The sequence below is a fragment of the Falco biarmicus genome, chromosome 2 (assembly GCF_023638135.1).
Source record: "Falco biarmicus isolate bFalBia1 chromosome 2, bFalBia1.pri, whole genome shotgun sequence".
Classification (NCBI taxonomy): domain Eukaryota; kingdom Metazoa; phylum Chordata; class Aves; order Falconiformes; family Falconidae; genus Falco; species Falco biarmicus.
The window spans coordinates 74,748,814-74,764,437 of record NC_079289.1 but is presented as its reverse complement, the minus strand read 5'-3'; the positions used below and the strand labels follow the sequence as shown (position 1 = coordinate 74,764,437).

The 15,624-nt window shown below is 45.9% G+C and overlaps 1 protein-coding gene across 2 annotated transcripts in view; it reads right to left on the bottom strand.

Moving 5' to 3' along the window:
- Positions 1-14,989, bottom strand: part of CD99 (CD99 molecule (Xg blood group)) — a 28,093-nt gene extending 13,104 nt beyond the window's left edge. For both annotated transcript variants that reach the window (XM_056328965.1, XM_056328966.1), the window contains exon 1: positions 14,792-14,989. In XM_056328965.1, the coding sequence (XP_056184940.1) occupies positions 14,792-14,852 (61 nt within the window). In that variant the 5' untranslated portion in view covers positions 14,853-14,989. The remainder of the gene's footprint in view (positions 1-14,791) is intronic.
- Between the last annotated feature and the right edge of the window lie 635 nt (positions 14,990-15,624).

Here is a 15,624-nt window from a genome sequence, read left to right as displayed (position 1 = left end):
CAATATTCTGCAACCGCAATTCTGTTTTCCAAGCATGCAGCAAGGTGACAGGCTCTTCAAACACATTATTAAGAAAGAAGGAGAAAATGTCAAAACCTAGCTTATCAAACTCATTACAATAATCTGCACTATGAAGTGCTGGCAGTCTGCTTTCCTAGAAAAGCCTGGTTGTTTCTCCACTGTCCATGACAAACCTTCCTATGTCTTTAAATCATTTGCTTTTACAACTGTACTCATTCAGGTTTTTGTATGGGTGGGTCCAACTAAACTAGAAGTTCTATTACTTAGTCTGAAAGGAGAGAGGCTCAGTACCAGGGATTCAGCTGGTTCCAGGGGAGAAACAATTAGAAAACAGAGATAAAGCCACAGGACTAGAATAAACGTAGCTGCAGGATCCAAGAAGAAAAAGTCAGCAAGAATATGCTACACTCCCTACAGGCTTAAGGAGCACCAAGAGTAACCAAGCTTATGAGCATTTTCTTAGTCTAAGCAAATAAAGCAGATACTATACTGAGTATAAAGCACAATACAGCAGATGTTTCTAGCTCCTAGGGGCAAGAGCAGATTCAAGAACATTTCAGAAGTGTCTACACTATTTTCTTTCTGTGTTCATAGCTCAAATACCAGGATCTCAAGAGAGACATTTCTTCAACAAGCTGTCCCCAGTAACCTGCATAGTTTGTGTCAGATGGCGGAAAAACAGCAGGTAAAACAGGCAAGCAAACATATGCTTCTGAAAAGCTGATGAGCTAAAGAGTATTCAAGACAGTGAAGTAACTAATACCGTAGCAGTAAGTACCTGAGGGTGGTGATGGGTCTTTGCAAAGTAACTACCCAAACAGGAGTCCTTTGCAAAGACCCATCACCGCTCTCAGATACTTACTGCTACGGTATTAGTCATATTTACATTCCACTGCAGAAGCTGACACAAGCTTTGGAAAGTTCCTCCATCAGTCACAAGTATGGCAACACACCAAGAAAGGAAACTTGTGATGAATCACCACAAACATAACTTTCTGACTTGAGCAACTAACTGCTCGAATGTTGTTTTTCTAAATGCGGGTGCTCTCCTCCTTCCCTCCCTCCCTCCCCAGTGCCCTGTGTACCACAGGGTGCCACAGAGCCTGCATGCTTCAGCTGGTCTTCCAGTTGTAGGCCTATGGACCAGGTGACAGTAGTCAGCTGTGATCTCACCACTGGGTGGTGTTACCTGCCACTCTGTCAGCGGCCAAATAACTTACAATCATAGAATCAGAATATCTCAAGTTGGAATGGACCCAATAAGGAAAGATCATAGAGTCCAACTTGTTGCTCCTTGCAGAACTACCTAAAACTAAGCCATGTGACTAGAAGTGTCATCCAGATGCTCCTTGAACTCTGACAGGCTTGGCATTGTGACCACTTCCCTGGGGAGCCTGTTCCAGTGACTGACCCCCATCTCAGTGAAGAGTCTTTTCCTAGCGTCCAATCTGAACTTCTCCTGATGCAGATTTATTCCATTTCCTCATGTCCTATTGCTGATCACCAGAGAGAGGAGATCAGCACCTTCCCCTCCACTGCCTCCTTTGAGGAAGTTGTAGACTGTGATGAGGTCACCCCTCAGCCTTCTCTTCTCCAAGCTGAACAAACCAAGTGAGCTCAGTTGCTCCTCACAAACCTTGCCCTTGAGGCCTTTCACCATCTTGGTTGCCCTCCTCTGGGCACCCTCTCATAGTTTCATAGCATCATTTAGGTTGGAAAAGACCCTTAAGATCATCGAGTCCAACCATTTGATTCCTTTATACTGAGGTGCCCAAAACTGCACGCAGTACTTGAGGTGGGGCCACATCAGTGCAGTGCAGCGTGGGACAATCACCTCCCTTGACCAGCTTGCTATGCTGTGCTTGATGCACCCCAGCACACGGTTGGCCTTTTTAGCTGCCAGGGCACACTGTTGACTCATGTTCAACTTGCCATCAACCCAAACCCCCAGATCTCTTTCCACAGTGCTACTCTCCAGCCTCTTGTCCCCTAGTTTGTACGTACAACCAGGATTATACCATCCCAGGTGCAGATTCCAGCGCTTGCTCTTGTTAAATTTCATATGCTTGGTGATTGCCCAACTTGGGTCTGCCCTGCTGTCTAGCTGCTCACTTTCATGAAATCTGCAAAAATCTTGAGCTCAAAGAGGCATCTCATCTCTGTAGAGTCTACAGGAGGTTTGGCAGCCCTCCTGGGGGATGAGGATGCTGGTAGCTACAAGGGCATAAACTCTTGGGCAATCAGGCAACAAGCAGCTTCTCCAACTTCCAGCAGGGAAACTGGATTTTATACTCCTGCATCTTGTGTTCCTTCCCCTTGGGGGACTGAAAACACAAGCAGTAGAAATATTCAACACCTAACCATATCAGGTGCTACAGAAAATACAGGAAAGCAAATACATTGAACCTTGTTCATGAAACACTTCCAGTACAGAGCAAAGCCATCACATCCCTTACCACTGGTTTTTAAGCTTACCAGCACTTGGTTTCAATCCAGGTTTTGCCCCACCAGCATTAGTTATCAACAATAAAAGACTTCTACTGCTCTGCTCACATTCTGACAGTTATTTTCCAACATGTCCTACGCAGGCAAAACCAAGAGGAGCAATTTAATCACAAAAAACCTGGGAGAAAGGTGACTTGGTTCTCCATACCTTGCTGTAAAGGACTGCCTTTCTAAGATTTTAAGTTCACTGCGAATGGAAGAACATACTTAAAACTGTACTCCATCTCTCAGCCAGGGCAGAGGTTTGCAGGCAAGATTCCTCTGCGTCAGGCAACACAGATGGGATATTTACTCCCACTGCCAAACAGCAGTTTATAATTAGCCCTGCCTGGAGTCTTATGAAATTGAATTCCACACAGTTGGTTTCAAACCCTGTTCCTCCTGCACATACCCACCTATTGATGCTGCTTTTCAAGTTTAGTCTCTCTACAGAGCAAGAGAAAACAAAAAGCTTTGCATAGAAAGTTCTAAGAACAAAGCCCCTTCCTACTTAAAAATAAATATGGCCCAAACACAAATAACAACTGTAAATCAGCCAAAAAACAAAGGTAATTTTTTACATCTGGGGAATGTGTGCTTTCTGCACATCTGGAGCTTTCGCTAACATATCTGATGGGAATAAAGTCAGCGAAGCCTCTGCTGCAAACAATAAAAAGATTTATTTCCTTTTCCAAAAGATGCACCAGGCTACCCTAATAACTATCATATTTAATTTTTGTAGAGTGATACAAAAGCGACTTCCCTGAAAAGCTACTTTATTTGCACCAATTTTGAAAATACAGTAAAGAAAAAGTTAGGTGATTACATGGCCTAATCTTTTCCTGATCTGTCTGCTAGGAAATAGTTTTTAGACTAATCTGTGATTTATTTTAATATCTGAATTACTAACTATTCTTTCCATCTAAAAATGGCAATTTAATATTTTTAAAAAGCCTACACATTTTGACTCAAACCTGTTTACTTCAGTAACTGTAGTCATATGAGGGTTTTTTAACAGAACATGGTAAAATAAGCTATTTATTGGGGAGGAAAAAAACATTTTGAAGCATTTGGGGGAATTTTGCTTGTTTGAAAGTCTCCTGTGCACGCACTGCACAACTTCCGTTGCCCCTCTGAGCAACAGAAAGTAGGAAAATATGATGGGGCTATAAACATGAGCTATAAGCAGTTTTCCAGGGAGGATTTGATACAGCAGAGAACAGAATGAATACTTCTGAATCAGCAGAAAGCATACAGAACAACAGAGTCAACTATGAAGCTAGAGTATTAACGAGATTACAACAGTCCTGCCAATGGCTGAGCTGCTTATCCAGAAACAAGAAGGGATAAAAGAGAAGTATGCCACAGTTAAAAAAGGTCTAGGAACTCTTGAGTTCCTTCAATCGAGTAGTGACGATAAAAGCAAATATTTGGGATCTTAATCACAACCTGCCCAGTGATGAGTTGTCTACCACAGTCTGGTTGTTTTCTTACAGTATGTAATTCTGCACATCCATAACCAATGTGACCACCTTCCCTCCAAGCCAACAGTCTGGACGCTTGGTGATTATCTTCTGGTTACAACCCTCAGTAGCAAGCCAACATCAAATGGCAGAGCCACAGGTCCCAGATCTCTTCCTTAAACTTAAAAGAGCTTCCAAAGCACAGTCACTAACAGCACCTTGGAAAGGGCTAAAATATTTTCCATGTTGTGGAGAAAATTGTCTGTTGCAGAGAGTACCTCCCCCACATATCAAACATACTCAAAACCTGGCTGGCCATGGTCTGGGGCAACTGCAGTGACTGACTCTGCAAGCAGTCAAACCTATACTTTGAAAACTGCGGAGCAATATACACACTGATAGCACTAAGACGGACACTAATGGAGATGGTGGGGCTCGGAAGGGGCACACATTCAAGGCCTTTTGAAAACTCAAGTGTTCTCATCTTCACAAGCAGATTCATGACCATTAAGCCTCACTAGGTAACAACCCAAACTGCAGCCAGCACCGATAATTAACAGTTAAATACACTGGAAAGACTATGATGGCAGTTAATCAAAAGATTAGTCTTGAATTTAAGAAAACTATTTTATCCAAGCAGGTTGCAAACTCTTCAGTATTGTGTAATTGGATAAAATCATTGGTTCTCCTGGAAGTAACTACAACTGACACATAACCTAACGCTATTTTGTTGCTAGGAGTTTATCTATACTTCTACTCAGATAATAACATTCTCCTCTCTTTGCACTGAAAACCTCTATATGCATCTGTACAGTTCGGTACCCTGCCCAGCCTCGCGTGGAGAAAGGGAGACGTGTTGTCAGGGCAACTGTGTGATATCTTGAGCCATGACTTTGAGTTGCGTGCTTTTTCTGCTCATCCCAATTCAGTAAAACACTATCACTGTGTAATATGTGTAAGGTGATAGATTGAAGGCTTCCCTCCCCACCGAACCATCAGCAAACACCAGCGTTATGTTTTCTCTGCATCCTTATTTGTGCACACTTTGCACCTCTGGTAGCTTCTTGGATTGGGGCAGGGAGGGATGGAAAAAAAAGAGCATCCTGGGGCGGGGGGCTCAGAGGAGAAGGGAAATGGGGAAATGCAGCAGTAAGGCTCAGCTGCAGAAAGGGTAGGGAGGTCTGCACTAGAGAAATAATTTAAATTATAACTTTATATTTAAATTGTAACTTAGAATGAACAAGTAAATGGAACTTGGCCTTCCATTTAGGAATTCCTTCTTCAAAATAGAGTGGAAATATATATTTGCAATGAGCACAGAACTAGGTTAAGAATATGCTTATTTTTACAGTAGTACACCAAAATGATGGCTTGTAGTAAGCAGGACTGTTTTCTGTCTGCTGATACTTGTAAACTGACAATATATTTCACAGCCTGTTTCTTTTAGCTTCCTCACCAGAAGTCTTACTGGTTCCATACAGTTTGTATGCTAATAGCAAACTCTAAACAAAATCTGTAATCTAGTCAGAAACTTTATCTGTACAGTAAAATTGACTTTGTTATTCTAGAGTCTTTCCTCATGGCTTCTTCAGCTATGGCTAAAAACATTTCTCAATATTTTCTGTCTGCACACTCAAATATAGCTACTACAGCTTTGGCTAAAATAGAGGTAGAAGACTTTGGATTTTACAATGAGGGTTTCTGGTGGGGAAGGCTAGGGTAGAGGAAACCAGACCCAGTACAGTGGTTTGCAATGATTCAACTCATATTTTAAACCATTGCTTGGAGATTGAATCAGTTCTGGCACTAGTCAACTGATTTTATAACAAAACCTATTTTTCTGATCAAACTTCAAACACTGATATGTTTCAATAGCACCGGTGACACTTTTCTTCCTACAAGTATTTATGTTTAAGGGATTACTTGAGAAAGACTCGGACTAAGTGACAATTCAGTGACCCAGGATTTCACTGCACTGCACCAGTATAGGTTTGGAAACATGCAAACTGGCTTCAGCCAAAGGACATGTGATGTGATACCAGCCTTCTTCCCTGGGCAATGTGGAACACTGCAGGAGAAAGCTCATTACTTCTGCTTCAACCAACTTTGTACTGGACATGCAAAACTACTATCTAAAAAAATATTTCTGAAGGACAGCCATGTCCTGCAGAGATACTGCAGCCACCCAGGTCAATGTGACTAGTTTTAGTTGCCCAAACCAGACAGATAAACTAAATAATCAGTTGGATTCTACCTAAGTGGCAGCCACAGATATATGGCAAGCCAGAAATGTGTAATAAGTTTGGTCAGGAAAGAGTGTATTTTTTCTCAATTTAAGAAAGGGTTTAGTTTGGTTTTTTTTTAATTTGGGTTTGGGGTTTTTGTTTGTTTTTCTTTTCTTTCCATCCTTCTTTATCTTTACTTGAGGAACAAGGTAAATCTTCCATTTTGTACCAAGGCTATATTCTTTGTGGTTCCAACGTGTTCATGTGCTTAGCAAAACATCTGGAATGTGTCCACAGTGAAACCATAAGCATTTCTAGTTCAAGTGCATCTTGTGAAAGTACTTCTATTCTGCTATATTTAGATGGAACCTTTTATCAAGAATTCTCCATGTCCATCATAAGAAATAATTTCACCATTTTCACTCTGATTCTGTATCACCTTCTAACATAAACAGGATTTTAAGTTCCAGTGTTAATACTTGCAGGCAGTCATTACACATGCCAGATGTTACTCTGCACTATAAATTTACTCATTTTTCAGAACAGCACAGGAAATCAATAGGAATGGAGGGGAAAACTGTCCTCAGGACAAGTAAGAAGCACAAGCTGAAGGAAGCCATGCCTGGGGACAGGACTGGCAGCGGAGACAGTAACAACGATGCAACGGCAACAACCAAGAGAAAGGAGTAGAAGAAGCAGTGACCAAGGAAGAGGAAGAAGGAGACACAGTCGGAGAGCTCTGGCTGCAGAGAAGCTGTCAGCTTGCTACAGCCACAAGCTTCAGAATCACTGCTCTTCTCTGAAGTTTGGGGGGGAAAAAGGTCCACATCTCTGCTTAGTTAGCACAGTACCTTTACAGGAGGCTGTGGAATTATTAGGAAAATTAAGGTTTGCGTCTGAAAATTAAGGGTTATATGAAAAACGTAGCACTGTTCACCTCTAAAGGAAAAGTATAAAATCAAAGAGCTCTGAGGATGGGACACGGCTGCAGCAGACATGCGAGGAACCTGTTGACACAGCAGGAAGCAGGGAAATCTTTCCCAGACCAGAATTTGCAAGCATACAGAGAAAACAAGAGTTACTTTTTTTTTTTTTTTTTTTAATGAAAAAGCAAACTAAAACTAGCTTTTACGACACGAAGCAACCTTCCAATCACTAGCTTTTGCAGTATTGGTCCCAAGTCAGCAGAAAAGCTAACTCAGAGCTGTTGCTGCTACTATGTTCTTTTGCAAGGTGGCACAGAGACCTCCTGCGGCAGCTGAGAAGATGCAGACAGTCAGGCAAAGGGCCAGATACACAAGCTGGAACACTGTTTCTCTGTACTGGGAATAACTCGCAGGGTCTAGGCAGCAAGGGCTGATAACATGGTGGGACCCCTGTTGACCAAGGAATGACCTACTACGTACCATGCTGGAGGGAGCATGCTGTAGGATTAACAGCAAGGCCAGGGATAATACCAAGATTCTGTCAGCATGGTAAATCTTGGGGGAAAATGCCTGGAATGAATGGGAATTCTTCATGCCCCTCTCACAGATGCTGGGAGTTATGGATGCTCCTGAACAGAAAAAGAGACGGTATGACCAAGTCAAACAGAAGGCCCTTCAGAGATGCAGCACTGCCAGCTGGGGAGTTGTGAGCACAAGGCAGAGTCAGAGCTTGGTTCAGCCATCACCTTCTCCTGCCCCCAGCCTCCGGACTGAATACTGTTCTGCCAATCCACCTGCATCATTGCACTGGGAGGTACCTGCTGCTGGCCTGGCAGCAGGTGCAAGTAACCATATTTATTGGGCTGTCTGGGAAGGTGGCCAGGCACTGCTTGGCCTCATCTACATGGTGCCATAATAGATCCTGATGCTCAGTGCATCTTATTGCCCTTGTGTACCAGTGATGAATGAGCAGTTACAGAGTAAGCAGGGAAGACACACATCTACCTCTAGTAGAATGGAGCCTCAGTTTGAATAGACAGGATCGGTAGCCTGTGCCTGTTGCCACTGCCCCTGCCGTTCTTGGGTTTGACTCTCTTGACCACGGTAGATGGGACAGATGAGACAGGAAGGCATTGGGCTTTTGGTGTAGGTGGTGTGCTTTGTACAGGAGGGAACCAGCTACAGGACTTGTACTGACCGCAGTAACGTTGCATGCACTCAGACCCAGTGGCTCTTCCCTTAGCAACGCACATAATTTTCTGAAAGAGATACTGAACTAATTAAGGGGCCACGGGTAAGATTTAGAAAGTGATTAGCAATGGAGCCCCTGGAAAAATAAGGGAAAAGGGGCTCTCAAACACATTTACATTACAACAGTCCTGTTTGGCATGTCCAGAAGCATACTGGAGAATGGCAGTTAACAACAGACATCAAGAGCTTTGAATGATGTAGCTGCTGCATTAGCAGCTGTAGTTCAAGCATGCTGCAGCTCTTGCATGAGCCAGAGACCAAAAAATGTACCTGGTATGTTACAACTGATGCTGCAAATGCTTTCTTTTCCATCCCTCTGACTGAAGAAGCAAGAACCCGATTGTCTGCACCTGGAATGGTGTGCAGTACCTCTGGAACTGGCTGTTGCAAGGGGTGGAAACACAGCCCCACTATCTGCCATGGCATCATCCACAAAACTTTAAAGCAACGCATCTCTTGAGAATTTTTCCACTGCATTGATGATGTGTTCATTAGAGGAAAAAAAGTCTTGAAGCAATACTAAGTAACAGGCCGCAGGTAAACCCTATGTTTCCCAACTTGAACTGATTAGTCTGTGGCCAGCTAATCAAAAATATGAAAACACTGAACTCCTCTGGCTATAAAATGCCCTGCATATGATGAGTTATATGCTGAAAATAACCAATGGAGTTTGTTTAGTGATGGATTCCATAAAATCACAGCAGGAAATGGGGCTCCAAGCAGCTTGGAGCCCCTCCACAGGGGAGGCTGCCACCTACAAATGGACAAGAAGCTGCCGTCAGTTTGCAGAGGTAATGGCCTTTCGAGTCGCCTTGGAACATGCTCAGGAGCATCGGTGGCCCTGAGTATACATGTACACAGACTCCTGAGTAATCACTAATGCGGTGCAGAAATGGCTCAGAGATTGGATGTGATAATCAGCAGTTAGGAAAAACACTTTCAGCAGCAGAAGAATGGAAAGTAATAAAACAGCAACTTGGAGAAACATCTACTTGAACACACAGTGTAAATGCACATATTTGAAATTCAAAGGCAATTTGAGAAACATAGTAACAAGGCTGACCAGTTAGCTCAACTTGCCAGCACAGATACAGGGTGTGAGCACAAAGGAAAGCTATTTTTAGCCAGCTAGGTCCATGAAACTGCTGCTTGTGTACTGGGGCAGAGAACACAACTTAGACTTGTCTCAGCAAAGCCATAGTGCAAGCAACTAGACCACATGAGATCTGCAGAATAATACATCACACATGGAAAGTACGAATGATGAACCAGTACGTGCGATGGAAAAACAGAAGTTTGAAGAAGCTTGGCAAGCAGATAGGTTGCCTTCTCTTCAGCAACAGCAGCAGGTGCTGTGTCCTCACAGTGGCAAAGCTAGAAATGGGTTGTTAAGTAGTTTTTTCTACTTGGAAGGGAAATGTAGGGAGCACCCTAGACAGAATAAACAAATGTATATTTTGCCATGACAGAACACAGCCTTGGCTGGGCTCAGATGGCAGTAGTCATTTTAAAACCACAGCTGTCCAAGAATGAGCAGAGCAAGTGTATCATATTCCCTCAAATCCCCAGGAATCTGGAAAGGTAGAATGGTACAATGGCTTACTTGAAACTGCACTCCAGGAAAAGGGAGTTTCATCTCTATGAAGCTAGCTGGGTCAGAAGGGGAGCTAGTTAACATAAAAGTAGAAACCCATCACACCAGCCCTGCAGAAAACCATCTACCCCAAGTCCAGCTGGGTAACAAAGTACCAGCCAGTTCTGGGGATCCCAGAATTGAGACACAAGTTCGTGACTATCCTCCTGCTGCAACTGAAATCCCTAAGGAAGGAGTCCTTATCACTTGAGGACCAGGAATTACCTACTAGGTGGTCTCTGGAAAAATTATAATGAAATTAAATATGTACTGTTACATATGATAAATCATCTTATTTTCCTTCATAAACTATGCCATGTATTTTGGACACACAAGACCTATGTCTTTGCAGACACGATGGAGTCAAAACAGTTCCTAGGTACACATTGCTCAAGAATGTAGAGGGCATGAACTGGGCAGGGTTTCAGCAGTAGAGGGCTGCAGGGTGCCCTGTCTGGGAAGAGGCCATGATGTGCCCAGCGCCACTTACAGTCATGCCACGCTGGCACTGACACCAATGGTGTGCACAAATCTTCAAGTGGTCAGAGAAGCACAGAGTATTCCTCCTTGAACACAGGTAAGAAAGGGCATCAGCCAACAGGGACAGGAGACACATGCAGACATGGTCTGAGACTCACAGAGGGAGAGGCTGCAGAGGGGACACGTGGCTGGAGATGTGCTCTGGGCAGAGAAGGTTCTATGCCAACAGAGTATGGACCTGAGGGACTGTTGCTGTGGGCCACTCACACCACAGCAGTGACAGCCCTGAGGGACCACCAACAACCTTCACTGTGGCAGAGATACTGAGAAGCAAAGAGGAGCAGGGGAAAATCAGCAGGAAGCAAGGAGAAGCAGCAGAAAGAACTCATTGGACATATGACCTTCCTCCTCTGCTCATCACTTCACTGAAGCAGCAGAGGATGGGCTGAGCGTAACATGCAGTGAAAACCAGGGGGGCAAAGATGGGGTGTAGGGGTGTTTGGCTTAAGCTGAAAGTAGGGAAGAGGGTTAATTGATTGTTTTCTTCCTCTCAATTCCTAAATTCATTATTATTAGTTTGTGTTAACTGGCAGTAAGTTAAGTGAAAGGTCCTTTGAGCTGAGGCCATTTTGCTTATAACGTTCTCTCAAAGCAGTTTTACTAGACTTGGAAGAGTAGGTTCCTGTGCCAGAGCAGGGAAAAGCACTTTGGCTAAAAGAAAACGGCTTGCCTCTGGCAAGATCATCTTAACTGATGAAGATTACTATTATTACTGCATTTCACTAACAAAGCTGTCATCTGATGAAATATAAGTTGATTGCAGTGAGAAGTTCAAGACAGCAAGAGTTAAAGCAGAGTCCTTTCTCAAGCACAGGCAACCCCATCTCATGCACCAGGGTAACATCAGGAAGGTATTGAAACTGGTCTTGGCTGGATGGCAGTAGGATGAGTCACACTTAGCTCTCGCCAAGTTAAATCCCTGTAGCTACGGAAAGCTCAAGGATTGTTACAGTGATGTCATTTTGATGTAGAAATGCAGTGGCCATTTTATATAAATAATACCACATTAAAAAACCTCTTGGCCATTTCAAATTAGAGGAAATGGGAAGATGGAGAAACACGTGCTGCACTTCTCAAGTTCATGCTACTATGTATGCATACTAGCACTGCTACTAAAATTGTTCAACTGAAAAAAAAAGTTGTGTGGTTTGTTGTTTTTTTGTTTGTGGTTTTTTTTTTTTTGAATCAGATTTAAAAGGCAAACAACTCCAGAGCCCACACAGCAGAAATCAGTCTCCAGGAGTCCCTGCACCACCTCCCTGCCCTAGCTGAAAGCTCCATCTACTAGATTACAGACAGGCCCATTTCACCATCTTTCATCCAACTAGTCATTCTTCTCAACAATGACTTGCCTCGACAAGAAGCCAGGGGCACAAATGTTTCCCTCCCTTTACTCATAGCACTATAATTGCAGCGGTCTTACAAAGAAGGATCTCCACTTGTAATTCACCTTAGGGTATTGATCTTACAACACAGATACCTCAGCTTCCAGCAGCTATTTTGCTCGCCTCCCAGTGTGCACTACAACTATTTCTTGTGGCAACTGTGTTTCAATCAACAAGCTGTACTCAATTCCTGCAAAGGATATTTAAATCACATATTCCCGAGTCCAAACTTGAGATCCTCCATAAGCATAAAGTTTTTATGCCTTGATCTTTCTGCAGTAGATAAAGGAGACTTTTAAGCCTTGTTCGTGCATGCAGCAGTTTTCTGTTGCTCATCACATACAGATTTTTCTGTTTAATCCTTCTGCTGTGCTCTTCACATTCATTCTACAGAAGATCTGCTGCCTAATACTTTTTTTTTTTTTTGGTTGTATTTTGAAAACCAGATGCCTAAAATTAGATGCTGGGCTAACCTGGTGGTTTTACAGTTGTAAGATGGCTGATCTAGTCTCACAACTCATAGCCAGTCAAAGCAGGACACCTCCTGCCCTCTCCTCCTCTGCCCCCACCTCACTTCCACTCTCCAACGCTGAGCCCTGCCACTCCCTTGTGCTGGCTCTGACACTCATCAAACACTCGGCAGAGCAAACTCAATGCACCAGATTAGTCATATGCTGACTTATCAAGCTGAATCATCTCAGTATAGGCCCTGATGGGCACCAGACCAAACACAGGAGGAGAGAAACAGAAAGATCCCACTCCTCAGCAGGGGCAAGCTGTCAGACTGCCTATAGAAACTGACGATATAAAAACTCGCATTCTACCTTCCTCTGGATCCAGCCCCAATGATACCTAAATTCCAGCTTTGCCTGACTTGTACAGCTCATACTGGCAAATGAGACAACACTTAAAATACCAGTTTTGAGGTTAAAACTGCAAAACTCGTTTTCTAAGCAAGCTCTTTAAATAACAAAGTTCACCCTTGCTTAATAATACATGCAAATCCTCATGATATGTTGAATGCTGTTTTAGCACTAACAGCTTTCACACGCCTAAAATGATCCCGTAAGAAGTTCTCAGTCCAGAGGCACAGACTCATCCACTTGAACCATGGAAGCAAGAAGTGCCAGTGAAACCTGCCATCTCCAAATAGTCGCACAACAGCTGAACTGCTTATAAGGCAACATTCTTAACTTTCTATAGCAGTTCTGCACATTCAGACTACAGAGAGCCTACTAACAGTGAAATTAAAATTTTCAAAAGTACATAATTCAGGTCTTGCCTTTATTTTCACTGCATCACCACAAGTCTGAAATTCCCCCAGAGGGCCCCACCCTCCCCAGGCTGACATTCTCAACAGTGCTCAAATTCTTACCCATTTTGTTTCAAGAAAAAGTGGCCAAACAAATTATAACCTATCTTCTTGGTTGTTATTATTGGCATTAACTATTACCCAGCTAAATTAACCAGCTTTTTAAGAACTATCTGTTACAATTGCTCATTTCCCTCGGAAATCAAAACAAAACCCCTGAAGGCAGTTTTTGAGCACCTTCCCTCCTGCAAAGCAGAAACCAGACAGCCTCTCTTCACCTCCAAACTGCTGGAAGAAAGTTTAGAAAGACTCTTTTAGTTACTGCAAATACTTCCACGCCTTAAGAGCACCACACCAAAGACCCAGCTGCCTGTGACCACGAGGACTGCTTGCAGAGGTAGAGGAACAAGTTTTCCACCTAAGCAGTAAGACAATACCTACGTTAGCAGTCTGAATCATCTGTCAGTTTTAAAGGCAGTTATTGTAAAATTGTACTATTTCCCCAAGAGCTCAGGTTTGCTACCCTAGCAGCTAAGACCAAAGCAGAACTGAATTCAAACAGGCTTAATGCTAAACTGCTTATCTGGCATCCTGCATGCAGCATCTACAGCGTCTAGTCAAAGTTATGAATGGCTGTTTTTCCTCCTCTCTTACAGTGAGGAGATACCTAGGCTTTGAAGTGTTGCTTTTACAACACACCTGAAAGAAAACACCTAGGCACAGCACCGAGTATGTTAATTAATGTAGTTTAAAAAAAAGTTTCTTAGAAATAAGTCACGTAAATGGGAGATGCCAGTTCACACAGCATATTCCAGTTTATCAGTCTTTCTCCTGAAAAGAACTCGGTACTGGGAACTTCGCTGTTCTCCCCCGCTCAGTGTCTCCTTACAGCAAGCCCCGCGGGCTGTGGCACACACGCCGCTCTGACCGGGGTTCCAGAAAATCGCCCCTGACACACACCGAAGCCATGATAAGCTTCTCAGAAAATACACCGGTGTGTTTCGCCCGGCGGCTTTGCAGTAATTAAAAAAAAACAACTGTTAAAGGCTGTTGCGTGCCGGCAGACTCTGGTAACTGTCCCATGCCCTGGGACTGCCCTGACTCCGCTCTCCTTCCTAAAATGGAAGCCGCGCTCCGGCTGAGCTCCCCGCCGCCCCTTCCAAGCCCCCTCCCCGGACCCCCCCGCACCCAAGGGCCCTGCTGGGGCGAGCACCACGTATTCACCGAAGAGATTAAAAACAAGACAGGGTTTCCGCTGCGGGAGGCAGGCAGAAAGCTCAGGAATACTTTTCCGGTTAGTTTAAAGGAAAAAAAAAACACACCACCACCCCACAAACCCAGCCAGAAACGGGACGGAGGCGGGGAGCGTCCGCCGCTACCCTGGCCCGGACAGAGGCGGCCGGGGACTCGCCGGCTCCCCCCAGGGCTCCTCTGGTCCCCGGGAGGCTCCCCGGCCCTCCCCGCCTCCGTGACGAGCCCGTGGACCCAGGCCCGGCAGGGCAGCCGGGGCCCCGCGGCAGGACCGCTCCCCGCTCCCGCCGCCCGCCTCACCTCTGACGGGGACCAGGAGAGCGAGAAGCACCGCCAAGGGAAGGAGCCTCCACCGCCGCATGGCTGCCCGCCCCGCAAGCGCCGCTCGCTGCCTGACAGCCGCTCCCGGCACCCGCCGCAGCCGCTCCCGCCTGGCCGAGGGCAGCACCGCCCCAACCCCGGGGCTGGATGCGCCGCGCCCGGGCCACCGCCCCACCTCGGGGGAGGAGGGAGAGAGAGGGCGGCCCGCCGAGCTGGGGCGGAGCCGGCCCGTCCTGCCCGCCGCGGTGGCGGGGCAGCTGCCCGCCTGGCCGCGCCGTGGCGGTGCGGGGCGCGGAGCCCGCGGGGAGCGGCCTCTCCCCGGGCTGGCGGGGCGGCGCGGCCCCCGGGGCTGCCGTCGGGGCGGGCGGTGGGGCAGCCGTTACTTGCGGGTGGCGGCCGTTACCCGCCATGGCCGCGCCGCGCCCGCGGGCAGGGCTGGGCAGTGGCGGGGCTCCGTTCCCTGCGGGCGGGAGGCGGCGGGCCGAGGCCGGGAGCCGGGTTTCCCGTGCGGGCCGGCCCGAGTCCGCCCGGCTCCGGCGGGCTGGAGAAGGAGCGAGGCCTCGGGGCGGGCGAAGGGGTGCGGGTCGGCCCCGGCCGCTGCGGCGCGGCCTGCCTGCGAGCGGAGGACGGCACCGGGCCAGGGAGCCCGGGAAGGGGGCCCCGTTGGCAGGACGAAGTGAACTGCGGGGCTTAGACACCGGCCACAGGTTCTCATGTTAGAGACACGTGCTCTTGTGCCGCTGCCCTCTCTTCTCCCAGGTGCTCTCTTGTCCCGCTTTCCCTCAGGAAAAGCTACCCGACACTAAACACAC